At 42.3% G+C, this 18,927-nt stretch overlaps 1 protein-coding gene across 2 annotated transcripts in view; it reads right to left on the bottom strand.

Moving 5' to 3' along the window:
- Positions 1 to 13,940, bottom strand: part of cylda (cylindromatosis (turban tumor syndrome), a) — a 61,455-nt gene extending 47,515 nt beyond the window's left edge. For both annotated transcript variants that reach the window (XM_034186122.1, XM_034186128.1), the window contains exons 1-3: positions 13,623 to 13,940; positions 10,184 to 10,727; positions 8,912 to 9,220 (exon numbers count right to left, since the gene is read on the bottom strand). In XM_034186122.1, the coding sequence (XP_034042013.1) occupies positions 8,912 to 9,220; positions 10,184 to 10,675 (801 nt within the window). In that variant the 5' untranslated portion in view covers positions 10,676 to 10,727; positions 13,623 to 13,940. The remainder of the gene's footprint in view (positions 1 to 8,911; positions 9,221 to 10,183; positions 10,728 to 13,622) is intronic.
- Between the last annotated feature and the right edge of the window lie 4,987 nt (positions 13,941 to 18,927).

Genomic DNA, 18,927 nt, shown 5'->3' with positions numbered 1-18,927 from the left:
AGGTATGATGTCAACCATGCCAGGGCATTCCCAGTAATCCTAAAATGATTCTCCAGCCTATTGAGTATAATATGGTGATCCACGGTATCAAATGCAACGCTAAGATCTAACAGCACCAGAACCATAGTGGTGTTTGAATCAAGCAAGCAGAAGATCATTCACCACTTTAGTGAGAGCCATCTCTGTGGAATGATATTTTCTAAAAACAGACTGCAGTGGCTCAAAAAGATTATTCTCAATAAGGTGGTCCACAAGCTGCTGTGAAACAACCTTTTCCAGAATTTTAGAGCAGAATGATAGATTTGATAACGGCCGATAGTTTTTCAATACACTAGGATTTAAGTAATGGTTTAATCACTGCAGATATGAAACATTTACAACCCCTGGTAAAAATTATGGAATCACCGGCCTCGGAGGATGTTCATTCAGTTGTTTAATTTTGTAGAAAAAAAGCAGATCACAGACATGACACAAAACTAAAGTAATTTCAAATGGCAACTTTCTGGCTTTAAGAAACACTATAAGATATCAGGAAAAAAAATTGTGGCAGTCAGTAATGGTTACTTTTTTAGACCAAGTAGAGGGAAAAAAAGATGGAATCACTCAATTCTGAGAAAAAAATTATGGAATCACCCTGTAAATTTTCATCCCCAAAACTAACACCTGCATCAAATCAGATCTGCTCGTTAGTCTGCATCTAAAAAGCAGTGATCACACCTTGGAGAGCTGTTGCACCAAGTGGACTGACATGAATCATGGCTCCAACACGAGAGATGTCAATTGAAACAAAGGAGAGGATTATCAAACTCTTAAAAGAGAGTAAATCATCAAGCAATGTTGCAAAAGATGTTGGTTGTTCACAGTCAGCTGTGTCTCAACTCTGGACCAAATACAAACAACATGGGAAGGTTGTTAAAGGCAAACATACTGGTAGACCAGAAAACTTAAAGCAATATGTCTCAAAAATCGAAAATGCACAACAAAACAAATGAGGAACGAATGGGAGGATACTGGAGTCAACGTCTGTGACCGAACTGTAAGAAACCGCCTAAAGGAAATGGGATTTACATACAGAAAAGCTAAACGAAAGCCATCATTAACACCTAAACAGAAAAAAACAAGGTTACAATGGGCTAAGGAAAAGCAATCGTGGACTGTGGATGACTGGATGAAAGTCATATTCAGTGATGAATCTCAAATCTGCATTGGGCATCTGCATTGGAACTTTTGTTTGGTGCCGTTCCAATGAGATTTATAAAGATGACTGCCTGAAGAGAACATGTAAATTTCCACAATCATTGATGATATGGGGCTGCATGTCAGGTAAAGGCACTGGGGAGATGGCTGTCATTACATCATCAATAAATGCACAAGTTTACGTTGATATTTTGGACACTTTTCTTATCCCATCAATTGAAAGGATGTTTGGGGATGATGAAATCATTTTTCAAGATGATAATGCATCTTGCCATAGAGCAAAAACTGTGAAAACATTCCTTGCAAAAAGACACATAGGGTCAATGTCATGGCCTGCAAATAGTCCGGATCTTAATCCAAATGAAAATCTTTGGTGGAAGTTGAAGAAAATGGTCCATGACAAGGCTCCAACCTGCAAAGCTGATCTGGCAACAGCAATCAGAGAAAGCTGGAGCCAGATTGATGAAGAGTACTGTTTGTCACTCATTAAGTCCATGCCTCAGAGACTGCAAGCTGTTATAAAAGCCAGAGGTAGTGCAACAAAATACTAGTGATGTGTTGGAGCGTTCTTTTGTTTTTCATGATTCCATAATTTTTTCCTCAGAATTGAGTGATTCCATATTTTTTTCCCTCTGCTTGGTCTAAAAAAAGTAACCGTTACTGACTGCCACAATTTCTTTTCCTGATTTCTTATAGTGTTTCTTAAAGCCAGAAAGTTGCCATTTGAAATGACTTTAGTTTTGTGTCATGTCTGTGATCTGCTTTTTTTCTACAAAATTAAACAACTGAATGAACATCCTCCGAGGCCGGTGATTCCATAATTTTTGCCAGGGGTTGTAGGAACAGATCCAGAGGCTAATGAGAGATTAATAATTTCCAGCACAGTCGGCCCAAGAGTGGGCCACAGGTCCTTAAACAGTTTTGTTGGTATAGGATCAAATAAGCAGGTTGTGCTTTTTGTAGACGTTACGAGTTTCATCAGCACGCCTAGTGAAATACTATCAAATAAATCTAGGTAAAACCTCAGTGATGGCACCCACCTCAATAGCAGTATGTCGTGACTGGGTTAAGGCATGCTGGGATATGTTTAACCTAATGTCATCAATTTTCTTCTCAAAGTAATCCAAGAAATCTTGTGCTGTAAAAGGAGAGTGACTTATAGGTGATTGTCCATGAATAAGTGTTGCCACCGTGTCAAACAAGAACTTTGAGTTATGCTTGTTTTTGTTGATAAAATCAGAGTATTAGGTCCACTTTGTAGCCAGTAGTGCATGCTTATAGTCTAAGATAACATCACGCCATGTGAGGTGGAGTACTTCTAATTTTGAACTACGGCATTGTCGTTGTAAACCTCTAGCCTTATGCTTGAGGTCACGCAAGTAATCACTGAACCAAGGTGACTGTGTTTTGGGGGAGCGTGGTTTTAATATAGGTGGCACAATCACGTTGAGTGTAGTCTTGAGCGCTGAGTTTAAACTGTCCACAAGACTGTCTACTGACTGGGCATTTTCCAAAAGTGAAGCTAATATATCAGGGCATCTACCTTTGATTTCAGTTGAAATTGAGGAGTTGATGTGTTGCTGCAGTGATAAACAAGGTTATTGTTCCACTAAACACGGCAGCGAAACTGTAAACCTAATAAGTGAGTGATCAGAGACCACCGATGTAAGAGGCATGATGTCAATGTTTGTGACAGCAATACCACGTGTCAACCAAATCCAGGGTATTTCCACTAATGTGCATCAAATCCTGAATGTACTGCTGGAATCCTAATACATCCATAATTTCCATAAATGATTTGCAGAGGGGATCAGAAGGCTTATTTATATAAATACTGAAGTCACCAATAATCAGAATGTTATCTGCAGTAGTAGTAGTATTATCCAATGTAGTAATGAGTATTATGTTTGTAAAGCATATCCCTCTATGATTTTTATGGACACGTCTGCGGAGACAGGCCACAGTCTCAACTGGATGAATTTCCCATTGATGTGTTGAGATTTGATCAAGGACACATAAAGTCCCATTACTATGAGCACACCTGATCCTGTCAGATCTCAGACGTGAAGCAGAGCAGGTCTTGATTAGTACATGGCAGGGAGCTGTGCACATTTCTCCATGTAGAACTGGAACTGTATAAAAGGCATCTGGTGTAAAACCTGTGCCAAGTTCCAACGCAATCATTATGAAGACCCCAAGCACCCAGGGGCGGCCAAAAGCAAAAAATTATATACGCGTACTGCATGTAAAAAATCGAGGACACTTTGACACACAGGTGTCCTCAGAGATTGAGCGACCAACTTTCTAGCTTCAAAACAATGCTCTACCATCTTCACTACTGTCTGAAAGCAATATAATTTCTTTGTATAAATGTATGCAACCCATGCTATTTTTTGTTGTTGTTAATTCCAGCATATGTACCATCTGAGTCTGCCTCAGCAAACCAAAAGGGGAAGAAATAACATTTAATGTCCTCCCAGACTAACAGGAAATCTTTGTCAGAGGTTTCAACTTAATGAGAAAACAATCTACTAGATGAGAACAGGAATACAAAATTGTTCGCAAACCAGAAGGTCAATGGATCCATACTTGACTACTTGTGTGTTATAGCGCAAAATCCATAAAGATTTTAGGAAATTACATTATTATCCTCATTTAAGCTGATCCAAGGTGGCTCTGTATTTTGACTGCTTACCAGTAATACAGTGAATAACTACTTGTTCAATCACATCTAGAGTAAGATGGGGCTTTTTGGTTTGTGTATATAATAACATTTTTCTAGTTTCATATACATCTCTGTTGAACATTTGCGTGTAGTCAAAGCGACCAGTGTAGGGATTATGTGTCCCATTGCCAATTTTGGGCTCCGAATGCTGTCCACGTGAGGTAATCAGTCCAGACTGTCCACAACAACAGTCTAAATTTGTTTGTCATAGTATACACACAAGGTTACTGCCAATTACAAGTGACACTGAATGCAGCCCCAGAGCTGCTGGACATGCTCACAATGGTACTGTGTGAAGTCTACACACTAATGTCAGCTAAAATCTATCCGTTAATATGTAAAAACTGTCTTCTGCTGAAGACTGCATGCCTTTTATGGAATTATGGATATTATATTTCCAGAGGCGATTTAAAGAGTTAAATGAAGAGTGACTCTATGAATGCACCGCCATGAACACACTGACAGCTATGTTGCATTCCACTGCTCACTCTGTCAATGAAATCACTCTGCTCCAAAACAGAAAACAATGTGCACTGTATTAAAAAAAAATCATCATGTTGTGAGACATTGTGATTCACAAAAGTGAGTAATCTGACATGACAGCTTGTTGTGGCTGGCGTGCCTGGCTGGCTTTTGTCTGTCTTTTGGTTTTCCTTCCAGGTGGTGCGCATTTGGGACTGAGTGGCTGTGTAGCTGAGTTTATCAGGACCTCACCCTGATCACCTGAGGCTGATCACCTGCGGCTCGTCAGGACTCACAGCTGTGGTGCATCTACATGGATTGGAACATGGTGGCATTTAAGACTGGAGTACACAGTGTGTATTTGCCAGAGACTCGACCTTGTGACCAGACGGGTGAGATCGTCGTCTCGAGAGCCATCTCATCATCAGTGGATGCAGAGAACGTCCAGGTTTGATGCATGGTCTGTGAAAGAGGAGGGGGGAGGTCTCACGCTCGTCAGCACACTTCCTGAGGTACGTTAGATTTTGTGACTAACATTTATACAGTCAGTAAATGTGGTGTCCCTCACACCTTATTATATTGAGCTGTATGTAGTCGTTTAATCAGCTTCCACTGCAGTGGAGTTTTGTGAACAGGGTGTTCTATGCCTGCAGGGTGGGAAGCTGATTAGTAATTAAGCCAGGAAGTGTTTGCTGTTTGTACACCTTTGAGCCGTCCCTCTGTGTGTAGAGTGTGGACTCACATGATGATTTCTTCTTTCACAGACTCGGTTTGTCGCGGCCACCTGGGGGGTGTCGGCGGGGTCCTTGGGTCCGAACTGGTTCTGGCTCCGGACCGTTTTGTGCTGCTGGGAGCACACCGCAAATCCGCCACGCCAGACCGCGCAGTTATTTGTTTGTATTTTTTCACATCACTGTTATGTTTATTAAACCCTGTTATCCTTTGTACCGTGCTCTGCTTATTTTATACTGGGTCCTTCAAACGCTGGTCGGTTCTCCGGGCTGCGTCCGACACATAACAGTAGTCTCTGGCCTAACATCACGGACCCAGCGGTAGCAGAGACGGTAACGTGCCGGGAAGGCGGCAGCAGACGTTCAGAAGTTATCCGGATCAGTTACGGGTGCTCTCCGCCCGGATGGTGCGCTTTGGAGAACCCATTACTGAATACTGATTTGAGCGCTCATGCAGCCGTGTTTCCTGTGTTTGTGCCTTATCCGTGGGTCGTGGGGGAGTGTGACTGGCGACGGCTTCGCGTCACACTTCGACCGGATAAGAGGTTTAAACGGGAGCTGCAGGAGTGGGTCTGTAATGGGTGAATGCACACGGCGGAGCTCTGTGGCACGGGTCGCGGTGCTTCCTGTGTTACAGTCGTAGCCCCGTTTCCCCGGGTAATGATAGCTACTGCGTCTGTTGTGTCAGCTCCGGTGTTATTTAGTTGAGCACATTTTTGGTTGTGTGTGTTACACACAGCTGCTCACAGGAAAAGCAGCATGAATTATTTTCTGTCACCAAAGGGGGTTTTTCATTTTTAGCACTCTGGCTCCCTCTGTTGGTGACTGAGTCACATTACTGTTAAGCTCTTAAGTTGGAACAGGTGTGTTCCATTTGTTTGAGCTTAACGGTATACGTCACTTATTCGTTTTGTGTTAGTTCATTTTGTGTGGGTGTTTTTTGAGTTGGTTTTTGTGTGGGATTATTTTTTACACTATTTAGTGTCTGGGGTCGTGACCCTGCAGTTCTGTTTGGAGCATGAAAAGGACCCAAGCAACTTTATGTTAGTCTGTTAGTCTTTCTTTTTATTTCTTTTAGTTTCACCTCCCAGGGTTTGATGGGACGGTCCCCTGGGGGGTGATGGGGGGGTAATTGGGTTGTTTTTTTCTTTTTTTTTGTTTTTGTTATGCCCTCTCTTCTCCTCTGACTCCAGCCGGGTGAGCCGTAGAGTCGGCGTTGCTGGAGTGGTGCGGTTTGGTTATGCTGGGCGTTTCCCAGGTAACCTCTGCACCCGGGAGGGGGGGGGGGGGGTTTGGGGTATTTTCTTTTTATTCCCTCTCTTCTCCTCTGGCTCCAGCCGTGTGAGCCGTAGGTTGTCGGCGTTGCTGGAGTGGTGCAGTTTGGTTATGCTGGGCGTTTCCCAGGTAACCTCTGCACCTGGGGGGGGGGGGGGTTTGTTTGTTGATTCCCTGTTCCACCTCCGGCTTCAGCGCGCCTTTGAGCCGTCTGCCATCGGCGTGGCTGAGGTTTGGGGCAGTGGGATATACCCGCAGCTGGTGGCTGGTTTGGGAGTCGGAGGAGTGGCGCCGTTTTGTGCCGTCTGCCATAACCGCTGTTCCACTCCTCCCGGTTGGCTTCTGGGGTATAGTCACGGTTGGTGACGCTGGACGTGCTTCCAGTTTCCACTGCGCCAAGGGGGTGGGGTTGGGGTTGTTTTGTTTGTATGTTTTTTTTTTTCTTTCCTTTTGTTTTTCCCCCCAGTTTCTGCCCTCAGGGTGTGACTGTGGTGTCCTCTGGGGGGGAAAGGGCTGTGGGTCCATCTAGCCATAGACGGCCGGGGCTGGGTCCGTTGGTCATGAGGGGAGGCGTCTCCTGGGGTTGATGGAATGGTCCTCTGGGAGGCGCTGGGAGTCCCCGTGGGTGACGTTGGATCCCAGAGGGACCTCGGCTGTGGTTATTACTCCTGGAGCTGGCGGGATGTCCTCTGGGGGGTGTTGGTCCCTACATGTCGTTGGGGGGGGGGGGGTGTTAGCATTTTTATTTGCAAGCTTAAGTTTGGGTTTTTCTTTTCTCCCCTTCCCCGGGGTTTGATGGAACGGTCCTCTGGGGAGGGGGGGGGTGGTGGTGTTAGCGTTTTTATTTGCAAGCTTAAGTTTGGGTTGTGTTTTTCTTTTCTCCTCCTCCCGGGGTTTGATGGGACGGTCCCCTGGGGAGGGGGGGGTGGTTTGGTTGTTTATGTTTGTCTTTTTGTTTTATGACTAATCAGACTGAACATGGTTGGACAAAGGCTGACCGCACAGGTTTAAGAACTCCTGGCCATACCTGTGCTAATTGACAGACAGAAACAAAGGCAAAGATGCAGCCAGAGGAGAAGACATTAACCGTTCTGTTGGATGAAGATTCTGTTGGAAGATGAATGCAGATACGGTTTCCAGCCATGGTCCCTGGAGGGGGGTGTTTCTCCTGGGCCAGGTTTGTGTGGTCACCGGGAGGCTTCCCGTGAGGGTGGGGTGCTGTTGTGGCTGGCGTGCCTGGCTGGCTTTTGTCTGTCTTTTGGTTTTCCTTCCAGGTGGTGCGCATTTGGGACTGAGTGGCTGTGTAGCTGAGTTTATCAGGACCTCACCCTGATCACCTGCGGCTGATCACCTGCGGCTCGTCAGGACTCACAGCTGTGGTGCATCTACATGGATTGGAACATGGTGGCATTTAAGACTGGAGTACACAGTGTGTATTTGCCAGAGACTCGACCTTGTGACCAGACGGGTGAGATCGTCGTCTCGAGAGCCATCTCATCATCAGTGGATGCAGAGAACGTCCAGGTTTGATGCATGGTCTGTGAAAGAGGAGGGGGTGAGGTCTCACGCTCGTCAGCACACTTCCTGAGGTACGTTAGATTTTGTGACTAACATTTATACAGTCAGTAAATGTGGTGTCCCTCACACCTTATTATATTGAGCTGTATGTAGTCGTTTAATCAGCTTCCACTGCAGTGGAGTTTTGTGAACAGGGTGTTCTATGCCTGCAGGGTGGGAAGCTGATTAGTAATTAAGCCAGGAAGTGTTTGCTGTTTGTACACCTTTGAGCGGTCCCTCTGTGTGTAGAGTGTGGACTCACATGATGATTTCTTCTTTCACAGACTCGGTTTGTCGCGGCCACCTGGGGGGTGTCGGCGGGGTCCTTGGGTCCGAACTGGTTCTGGCTCCGGACCGTTTTGTGCTGCTGGGAGCACACCGCAAATCCGCCACGCCAGACCCAGTTCGGACCCAAGGACCCCGCCGACCGCGCACTTATTTGTTTGTATTTTTTCACATCACTGTTATGTTTATTAAACCCTGTTATCCTTTGTACCGTGCTCTGCTTATTTTATACTGGGTCCTTCAAACGCTGGTCGGTTCTCCGGGCTGCGTCCGACACATAACACAGCTTTTTCTTTAATTTTACAAACACCCTGGTTTTGATTTAGTTATTGCATTATTTCAGCTCATAAGTGGATTTGAGTCCACAGTCACTTTGATGCCAAGGTAAAGTTAAAGGCTAAAATTAAATGTTCAGAATTTTCCCTATTGGTCACTATGTTGTGCAACATCACTTACACATAATATTATTCCCCAATTGGGTATTGATTGTTTTTAGACACAGAACTGAACAATGTGGTGCCAGAAATCAGCAACAAGAGATCTACTTTACTCAATGAAGCAACAATAGTCAGCACTGCAATTTAAAATCACACCCACCAATTAGTGGACTAGCACTTTCCAACTGAGCTATAGTTGAAATGTACAACTTTATGTTTATTTTATTATGTGGTAACCTTACCATATCAACTCCAACATAGTAGCCCAGACTCTCATTGCCTGGCAAAAGGTCACAAAAAATTATGGTGCCTCTCTCCGGTCCATCTCTGGTCTGTACCAGGACCCTGGAGTTGATCTCCAAAGGTGGAAAGTCCTGTTCCTCATCCACCAAATTGATGTGGTCAACCTCCAGCTCACCCAGCTCCTCATCCTCATCTTCCCAGAGTTCCAGCTTGTCCAGGGCTACAAACACACCACACTCATCTTCACATCGGAAGAGCTGGCGTCCCTGGTAGGAGCCCTCTGTGAAGCCTTGACCACGGCCTTCCTCCTGAGAAAAGTAATTAAGGCAAAGATGAAGACACACAGACAGGAGCACAGCAGATGTGCAGCTCATAATGCAGAAACCAGGAGAGTGAAGCTGCTTGTTCAGCATTCTTCAGTTAAGGGAAGTCAACATCATGCAGCTGTGAGAGCATATGATCGATTGCTGCGGCAGACAAAATTAAATACGTTCAATAACTGGAAGAACAGACAAAGTGTGCTTCTAAATATATATTTTAATATTGTGTGTTTCTTCTTGGCATCACATGGAGCATTTCCAGATATGAAGAAGCTGAGATTGACTATTTATGCCAAAGTTTGCCAAAAGGCCTGAAATCCAAAAGATGCTTTGAACCATACATGTAAGTATGTGCTACGTACTGTCTCTTAGTCTTCATAATAAACAGTGTAACCGCCAATGGATGCCACTGGCCCACTCAAAGAGACTGTGGCTGAGCACAATAGAATACAAACAACATTGTACTGCAATAAACAAGCCTTTGTGCTACCTACATACAATAAACTGCAGAATGGATGACATGACAGTTCTGTTGATCTTAAAGATATTGTTAAAAATATTATCTTTGTGTCAGTCAAAAAAATCAGCTCTGTTTCTGCCTTGTGGAAAGGAGGCTGTCAACTTAACTGCCTCAAGAACGTACAGAAAAAAGTTGACTTTGACCTCAAAACTAAAACAAACAAAACAATCCAAGTCAGATGAAGCATGGAAGTTCAACATGTGTTGATGACATACACAGTGCAAACATGTCACACTCAGGGAAAATACCAATGTGACTAATGTTGCATCTCAATCAAAAAATAGTCTTAACCAAACCATTTCTATTGCATGAATGTTAATATTTACACTGTATCTGAGGTATCCTGCCAAAAAGCACCTGAAAAATGGCAAACAAGACTGTAAGCAATCTCCATCTACAGGAACTACAGAGAAGATAGAATTAGTTCTTACCAGCAGCTCCACACCAAACCACACACCAGAGAGGGCCCTATCAGGCAGAAGTGAGCCCTTGAACCGCACAACACCAGGAAGTGGTTCATCCCCTGAGCGCAGCTGGACCCGCACCTTCGAGCCACAGTCAATGTCACGGACACGTTCAAGCCGTGCCTTGTTGCAAAGGAGGGCATAGCGCTCCTCACAGTTGGTAATGGGGAAAAGCAGCTCAGCTAGCTTCTCGTCCAACTCCAGAACATCCCGCTCATCCAAGCTCAGAACCACATTGGTCTGGTCTAGAATGCGGAGACTTTTCTTGCCCTTGCAAGGTGGTAGTGTGCGCCCTAAGCTGTTGCGTTCCTGACAGGCCTGGCCGAGGCTGCCACGGGGGATTCTCAGGGTCTTCTGGGGATGCTTTTCCACCGAACAATCCTTGACTACTATGTAGAAGCGCCAGTCCTCCCTGAAGCCACCACTGGGCTTCTCCTGGCTCCACAGGGCAGAGCTCATGGCTGCATGCTAGAACAGGAGGTCTAACATCAAGGCAACCTTGACCTGTGGTCTGCAGCAAAAAAGAATAAAGAACAAATTAATCTTATATGAAGTCTGCTCACACTGATACAACAGCTGTATGCTACTGAATTATAATTGTGTCACTCATTACCAATATTTCAGTGATTTTATTTTTAAATGATAAGTGCAATATTCTTTGAAAAAATTGAGATATTATTTCATGCTATGCCTTACTGCATTTTGTGAATAAATGCTTACAGTACATACTGAATATTTATAAACATCTTCAGCCAATTCAGGCACCTAAATGAGCTAAGCAGTGAGACATAAAAATTGCAGGTTAGGTAAGGAGAATTGGGCTGCTCCAGACCTCACCTATGGTATGGAAAAACTCCCTAAGAGATTTTTGTTATTTTAAAGGAAGAAATCTCAAGCAGACCAGGCTCAGTGGGATGGCCATCTGTTGTGGCCAGTCTTACAAGACAGAACACAAGACTGACAGAACATGCAACATCATGCAAAACAAACAGAAATGTTGCAAATGAAACAACCAACACGTTTTCTACCACATTGTAGCTAGTTGTACACTGCAGTCGAGCTGCTACAATGTGTTAGAGTTCTAAGATAATATGATAGTTCAAATACAACACAAATTAGTCTCTGTCATACACTACAACTAGATATGTTTTGGTTGTTACATTGTAATGAAATGACACGCACATCCGAGTCTGTATTGGCGTACAGGGTCAAGCAGACGAATAGCACAAAAAATGAAGTAAAGATCCGCACAGCCGGTTAGCTCCCAAACAAATCTTTAATAACACAGAGAGTGACGTTTCGGGCCTAGCCCTTCATCAGACATTTTATCAAAACACTTGATACAAAGAAATCTGACTTAGGAGACTGCTGTAAATGCTACGATTACATACAATGCGCCTAATTCAGGTTAATGTTTACAGTGGCTATTGGACAGACAGACTAAATAAAACAGGGCTATATCATATATAAATTTGAGTCTCTAGGTCTTTGTGGAGCATATGGATTGATCTTTGCAATATCAAGAAGCTGGTTGTTGAAATACAGAATGAAATAAAGGGAAAAGAGAGACACATTGTAAACATTGTGAATCAGAATTTAATCAAATCAAAATTTGATTGGACTCTCCCCTAACCCAATGGCCATCTCTTAATAAATTACACACACACACACAAAAATTTATCTTGTAATTTTCATAGACATAGACAAACAGGCAATCACAAAGAAGGAGGGAGGATTCTCCTCAAAATCTAATCAACTGTCCCCATGACCCAAAGCCAACCCTCCACAAATGTTCACCGAAAACTCTCTACACCGAAAACTCTCTACATAATCATATGAGATAAAGGCCCCTATTTTCCACCTGGCATTAAGGAGCACACAGTGCAATGCAGGTATTACTGCTAGTTACCACTCGATGTCCAGTCAGTGCCCGTTTTCCTTTAATACCAAAAAATACTTATGCTCATCTGCGTCCCCATGGGCATGTTCACAAAAACTAAGATGTGGTACAATGCTTGGGTGATGTGCTTATATCATCTGTCACCAGAAAGCGTTCATGGTTTCCACCAGAAATCAGGTCTGAAGTTCTGCACTGTATCACGCTGCATTTAAAATGCAAAACAATCAGCAGCACCTTACCTAAGTGCATTCACCAGATGCATACACTTTGCACACAGTTGATGCAAAATGTTTAAAGACACAATATTCATATAGGTGTTAATCCAACTGTCACATCAACTTCTACCATTATGTCTCTTTTGGCAGAGTGTGCATGCTTGCCCTGTTTGCCTAGATCCATTCCTTCACCATAAAATCTCTCCATATTTTTCACTTGTATCTGTTCAATACCGCTGTGTTGTCCACACCTTGTGCTCTAGATTAAAGGGAATGACAGGACACACTTTATATATACATATATATATATATATATATATATATATATATATATATATATATACACACACACACACACACACACACACACACACACACACACACACACACACTCCAGGCCAAGTGACTTCAATTACTTCGACTTTAGTTTCAGTCGTCTGAAAAGTACGCTGCTGCTACCTCCCTTTCAGTTAATCACAGGACATAATATAATATATAATTTTAGAGTTAGCATTTTAATCTGTTTTCAGTATTTTCATTTGTTTATTGGTAATGTAATTTGTTTTATTTTATCTTATTTTCGTGTACTTACCTGTGACATTTTACTTATGTTTAATTACTGGGGCCTGAGTACTGCATTTCATGCCTGCATATAAATGTAAGAAATGGCAAAGAATTGATGTTTGCCAGACAAATGACAGTGATCACATAAAACTAGTTAAATAACTTGTGAGTGTTCAAGCAGACACTGTACAGCCCTCACCGGGCTCTCTCAGGACATTATTCAAGTCAGTCAGCACGAACAATGTGGAAATACTAGACAAGAGGACAGTTTGATATTGTGACAGACACATAGAGTCATTTTCAGATAACCAGCCCTGTGGAGTTCCCTGTAAAATGAGAAATCAAATGTAGTCAAGTACTCATGTTATCATAATGGATATCAATTTTAATGCAGTGATTTGGTTATTACATTGTTACCGACATGCAGTTAACATATTGACATCAAAATGTACCCCAAAGAGGATACGAAACTGGGGACATTTCTATCTGAAGTAAACCTGGTTTGCATTCATTCTGCATGCTGAATGAAGTGTCTGATTACAGGTGGTTTATAAAAGCCTGTCGGCATGACCGGCATCGACACCGTGACATGTTTTAATGCACATTTTGACTTGACAGCTCGAAAGCTTCACAAACTGTCAAAGGCCTTTAAAGACAGGTACGACTGACGTCAGACAGAATGAACCACATATTCATTTACATTTATTGCTACCAACACGGATCTTACCTTTGATGGTCTTCCGTTCACTTACAGCCGGCTGTCATTTCAAATGTTTGTCCCGTTTAGTGAACGCTCGGCCTGTAATAACAACCTTATTAGCTACGAGGCTAGTAACGCTAGCATCCTAGCCGGCTAATGTAGCATGCTACGGTAGCTTGGGGAGATGTCACAGCAACAAGCGGGCTCACAGAGGATTGCCAACACGAAACGTCAAGAGCGCCGAATGTATTTAATCTGTCCTCCATCAGAAAATGTGTTTAATCATACACTGTGCACCTATGAGATATCTTATTTACAGGAGCCGGCCACAATAGCGAAAAGGTATGACGTCGGCGTTTTCCATGTCAGTGATTGGTTAGACAAGTATATGTCAAGCGCTAATTGGATGCTTGTTGCGTCTGTTTTACGAGTAGGTCCCACATGGGGTTTTCCCACAGAAGAACACATAGTTTGGTTGAAGTATACATTGACGGGGAGATGTCAAAAGGAGAAAAAGGAAACAGCAGCCAAATGTAAATTATCGTCAGGCAGATAGGAGAATGTGTTTGTTGGATCAGTTGAAAATGTTCCCAATAGAGTACCCCCCCCCCCCCCCCCCCACTCTCCGACAGGTTCTGTCATTCCAATACACACACACACACACACACACACAGACACACACACACACACACACACACACATATATATATATATATATATATATATATATATATATATATATATATATATATATATATATATATATATTCTGAAGGCCTTTTTTGGGAGGGGGGATTTGTTATTTGTAATTACACGATAATGTAGCTATTATAAATAAATAAATAAATAAAACCCCAAATTACGTCCTCACATTGTCCAGAAGCCAAAGATATTTAGTTTATTGTCAGAAAGAAGCAAAGAAACCAGACAACTTGCATGTTAAAAATATTACAAAGAACCCATCATTTATCAAAATTGTTGACAATTAATTTAGCAGTCAGCTGATCATTGCAGCTGTAATGTATATATTTGATCAACTGATGTTATATAGTTAGAATACTTTCAGTTTCCATTGCTCTGTAACAACAATATGATAGAGAAAAGCTCATCCTGCAGATTTTACCGAGACATGTGTTTACACAATGTTTCATTTCACTAATTTTTGGTTTAGTATATGGAAAGATGGTGATAGGCCCCAAGCTGGAATGGTATACTCCTGCTACAAATCATCTAAGAAAATGTACAATTAATGGCTTACCCAATAAACTGAACTCTATGTACCAAACTAGAAATGTTAAGTTCTGAAAGATGATACACTCTACAGAACAGCAAACTAGTAATAGTAACTCTATAAATCTTTCCACTCTACATGCACATTTATCAGAGAGGTTTGGACCATCATCATGCAACAAGGATGTACTTACTTACACCAGGAAAGTGGTTGCCACCGGGTATGATCAATTGTCATTTAGTCCATGTATGCATCATGTGATCTTTCAATAACTAAGTACTGTACATCAGTAAGTTGAATCTTGGCACCACACCCCACCTTGTTGGGATAAAAACAAAACACTTGAAATACGCAATCAACTCCAAAGTGTTGAACCATCTGAGCCCCATGCTATCAGTCTGTATTAGACATAGTGTGGTTCTGGATAATGTCTAACATGGGCTCTTGGTACCAATTTTAAAGAAGCCACATTAGACCCTGGAAATCCGACCAGCTACCGCCCCATTGCAATATCCATCAAAGACTCTAGAGTTATAGTCTGGACAAATCAAGACTCCTCGAGTTTGAAGAAGTACAATTTGGATTTGTGTCTGGATGGTAATGGCTTCTTGTCTTGTGAATGATATGATCTCGTACTGTACAAAACAATCCTCAACTGTTTACACATGTGATCTGGATGCTGAAGGAGTGTTTGATGCAGTACCACATGATAAATGATTCTATAAAACAATTAACATAGTTCCAAATCAGTGTTGGAACAGTATTGCTGATAGTGTGGTACCAAGCTATCAATGTGCACATAAAGTGGGAAATGCATTCAGTGAACCGATTTGTGTGTCAAAGGGAACTATAGGTAAGGTGGACTTATGCCCCTTCTTATTTAACCTTCTTTATCAAGAGATGATATCAACCTTAGACAACTCCCATGATGGTATATGTATAAATGATGTGAACTTCAATGTGTTCTGCTATGCAGATGACGTGTTAACACTGTGTTTGACAGTCACTGACCTGTACAGAATGATAGACTATTGTCATAGTTACATCACAGCACACAGATTGAGGTTCAATCCCTCCAAGAATGAATGTGTCACATTCAGCGTTACTTGGAGCTAAAGCCTATATGGACACTTAATGGTACACAGTTCCATGAGGTAGATAGTGTGAAGTATCTGGGTGTGAGACTCTCTCGTAATGATACTCATTGCCCATGTGGAGAATAGGATAGCTGCATACAGATGGCCTTTCTTCTCACTTCAGGCTGTAGGTTTTAGCAACAGAAATGCCAATGTTGTCATGCTTGCCTATATGTATGGAACGCAGCAGTGAGACAGGTCCTCACCTATGGCCTGAGTGCAATTAATCTATCCAAGAGAGACATCAGAAATCTTGAGAAGACTCAGAGCAGCCTGCTGAAAATCAAACTTAGCTTACATAAATACACAAGCTTGTTCCCCATTATACAATCAATGAGAATTCATTGGACAGAGATGACCAATAACATGAACACATGTAAGGGAGACCAGCAGGAGTCACTGTGCAATAGTAGTTAGCAAACCTCACTTCCCAATAAGGATTCTCTGGTCACAAAGCCAGAGCCCTGGATTTTAGCCTTCTGGTTAGAGAGTCCACCTCCCATGCCAGGGATTGTGAGTTCGTATCCCGAGAGGAGCGAATGGGAAGAGTCAAAGAACACAATACAACGCAGATTACAGTTGCTACACACGCGTGTTTGTTTAAGTCATTTATGTGCGGTAAATCCAGGGTGAGATCTTTCTACCTCCAGTTGATCAATTGGAATATGTGCACTCAGCTTACTGGATATAACAATCTTGTGACATGCTTAAAAACAGTCTGTAGGAAAAGAGACATTGTCCCTTTTTGATTCACAGAGGATGACACATATGCAACTTCAGTCTGTAGAGCAGTGGCGGCTCCAGAGATCTTTTTTCTGCAGGTACTATGGAAGAGCTTGGCATTTTTATGAGAGTGCAATGAAATAATGGCTTGTGTGTCACAATGGCTTTCTGCTACATGTTCTCCAAGGGTTAATTGCTATGAGGTGCCAGGTCACTGGTTTGGCCGTCCCCAGCGCTATTCCTCAGTAGTTCTTTAGACAATGCAGACTTCACTTCTTTCCAATTCACTTGGATATTTGAGCAGCAAAAACCAATCCATTTCAGCAACTTGAAACCAACTTCACTGACTACTGTACAATGATGTCATGATGACATCACTGAATGTAAAACAGTCAGAAAATAAACATTTATAAACAGAACTTTTATGTATGAAATATTTATCTGATCACATAAATCTGAAAACACCAGATTTGCGTCTTACTGTGGAGAACTATTCTGTATAGATGATGTCATCACCCTGCCTCTGTAGCCTCAGCGGCTCATAATGAATGACATTGTGTCATTGGTGCTGTTAACAGTTTTATTTAACATAAGTTATTTCTTCTTCTTGGTGACTGGACAAAGCGCTGACATCCTCCAGCTCAGGCTGTGAAATGCTCCCAGAGCAGACAAACAGTGAGGGTGTTCTTTAAAAACCCTTAATTTATTCACAAGTAATGTCCATGATAAGGAATTAAGGCATTTCCAGACATCATTTTCCAAAACAAGGTGGATTGTCAGCTGTGATGATGTATCCACGCAACAACTCAGATTTAAAGACTATTTACTCTATGTGGCACTTTGTAAAGTTCTAGCTTCTGCTTCTACATTGATTAGCCCAACAACTACTTCGTCTCCATTTTTTGTGGACAATGTTACAGTGCCACATACAGGCTTGGCATATGTACTACAGCATTTTCAAGCGGTTTGTCTGGATCTGTGAGAACAGAGATATTTCTTGAATGGAACACTTTTTGAAAATGACAAAGATTGTATTGGGAAACTTCAGTTTCAGTGTGAACAAGGCCTTAAAAACACTGGATGAAATTAAATGAAAATACTGAATGAGCCATTATTTCCTTGGGGGTTCTATGGGGTGCAGGGGCGGCGCAGGGGTCCCTAGCAACCCTTGGCACCGCCCCTGCTGTAGAGATATTAAAAGAACTTCTATCATGGGTGATCGATTATCTGACAGTGTGAGGCAGCTTTTGACTAGTCATGATCCTTGTAGTATACATGATTTAAACCTTTTGTTCTTTTTTAACCTTTTATACTTAATCTCCAAATTAAGGGTGAAGCTGGGCTTCCTTTATAGAAATAAGTCGTATTTCCCCTTAAGTCCCCGGAAGCTCCTGATAACTGCTACCTTCCTGCAGATACTGGACTACGGCGATGTCGTATACATGTGCACTTCGGCTGTCACCATCTCACACACCACTGTGAGTTGTATGCCAAATCTGGCATATCCTCTTTGACTTTAAGGTGATATATACATTGGATGATGCTGGTTTACAAGACTCTTATTGGACTGGTTTAGACCTATTAATCCAGTTTGCTACAGAGACTGGAAAGCTGTTACACTCTGCGTTCAAACGACATGTTAAATTTCTGTGTGCCTCATGTCCACACTGAAAAGGGAAAGAAAGTTTTCAGTTTTTCTGCTCCCTTTGAGTGGAATGCCCTCCAATCTGAACTGAAACTGTCTGGGTTAACTTCTCTGAGTGCCTTCTGCTCTGTTTTAAGAGATCCTGAATGGAATTCTTTTGCACAATGCCTCTTTAAATTCTATTTTTTCCCCCCACACATCGTTACAAGTCACGATGACCAAGATGATTGTATTTTATTTGTTATTAACATTCTCTTGATGATGTTAACCTGTCTATTATGATGTGTGCTGCTGCCTTTCTTGGCCAGGTTACCCTTGAAAACAGTCAGTTATGTGCAATAAATCTAGCATGAGATCTTTCTACCTCCAGTTGATCAATCAGGATATGTGCACTCAGCTTACTAGTCATAACAATCTTGTGACACACTTAAAAACAGTCTGTAGGGAAAGAGACATTGTCTGTCTTTGATTCACAGAGGATGACACATACGCAACTTCAGTCTGTAGAATAGTGGCGGCTCCAGGGTTTTTTTTTTCTGCCGGTACTATGGAACAGCTTGGCATCTTTATGAGAGTGCAGTGAAATAAGGGCTCGTG

Source organism: Thalassophryne amazonica, chromosome 2 (assembly GCF_902500255.1).
Source record: "Thalassophryne amazonica chromosome 2, fThaAma1.1, whole genome shotgun sequence".
In the NCBI taxonomy this organism is placed as follows: Eukaryota; Metazoa; Chordata; class Actinopteri; order Batrachoidiformes; family Batrachoididae; genus Thalassophryne; species Thalassophryne amazonica.
This window is presented reverse-complemented; position numbering and strand designations above follow the sequence as displayed.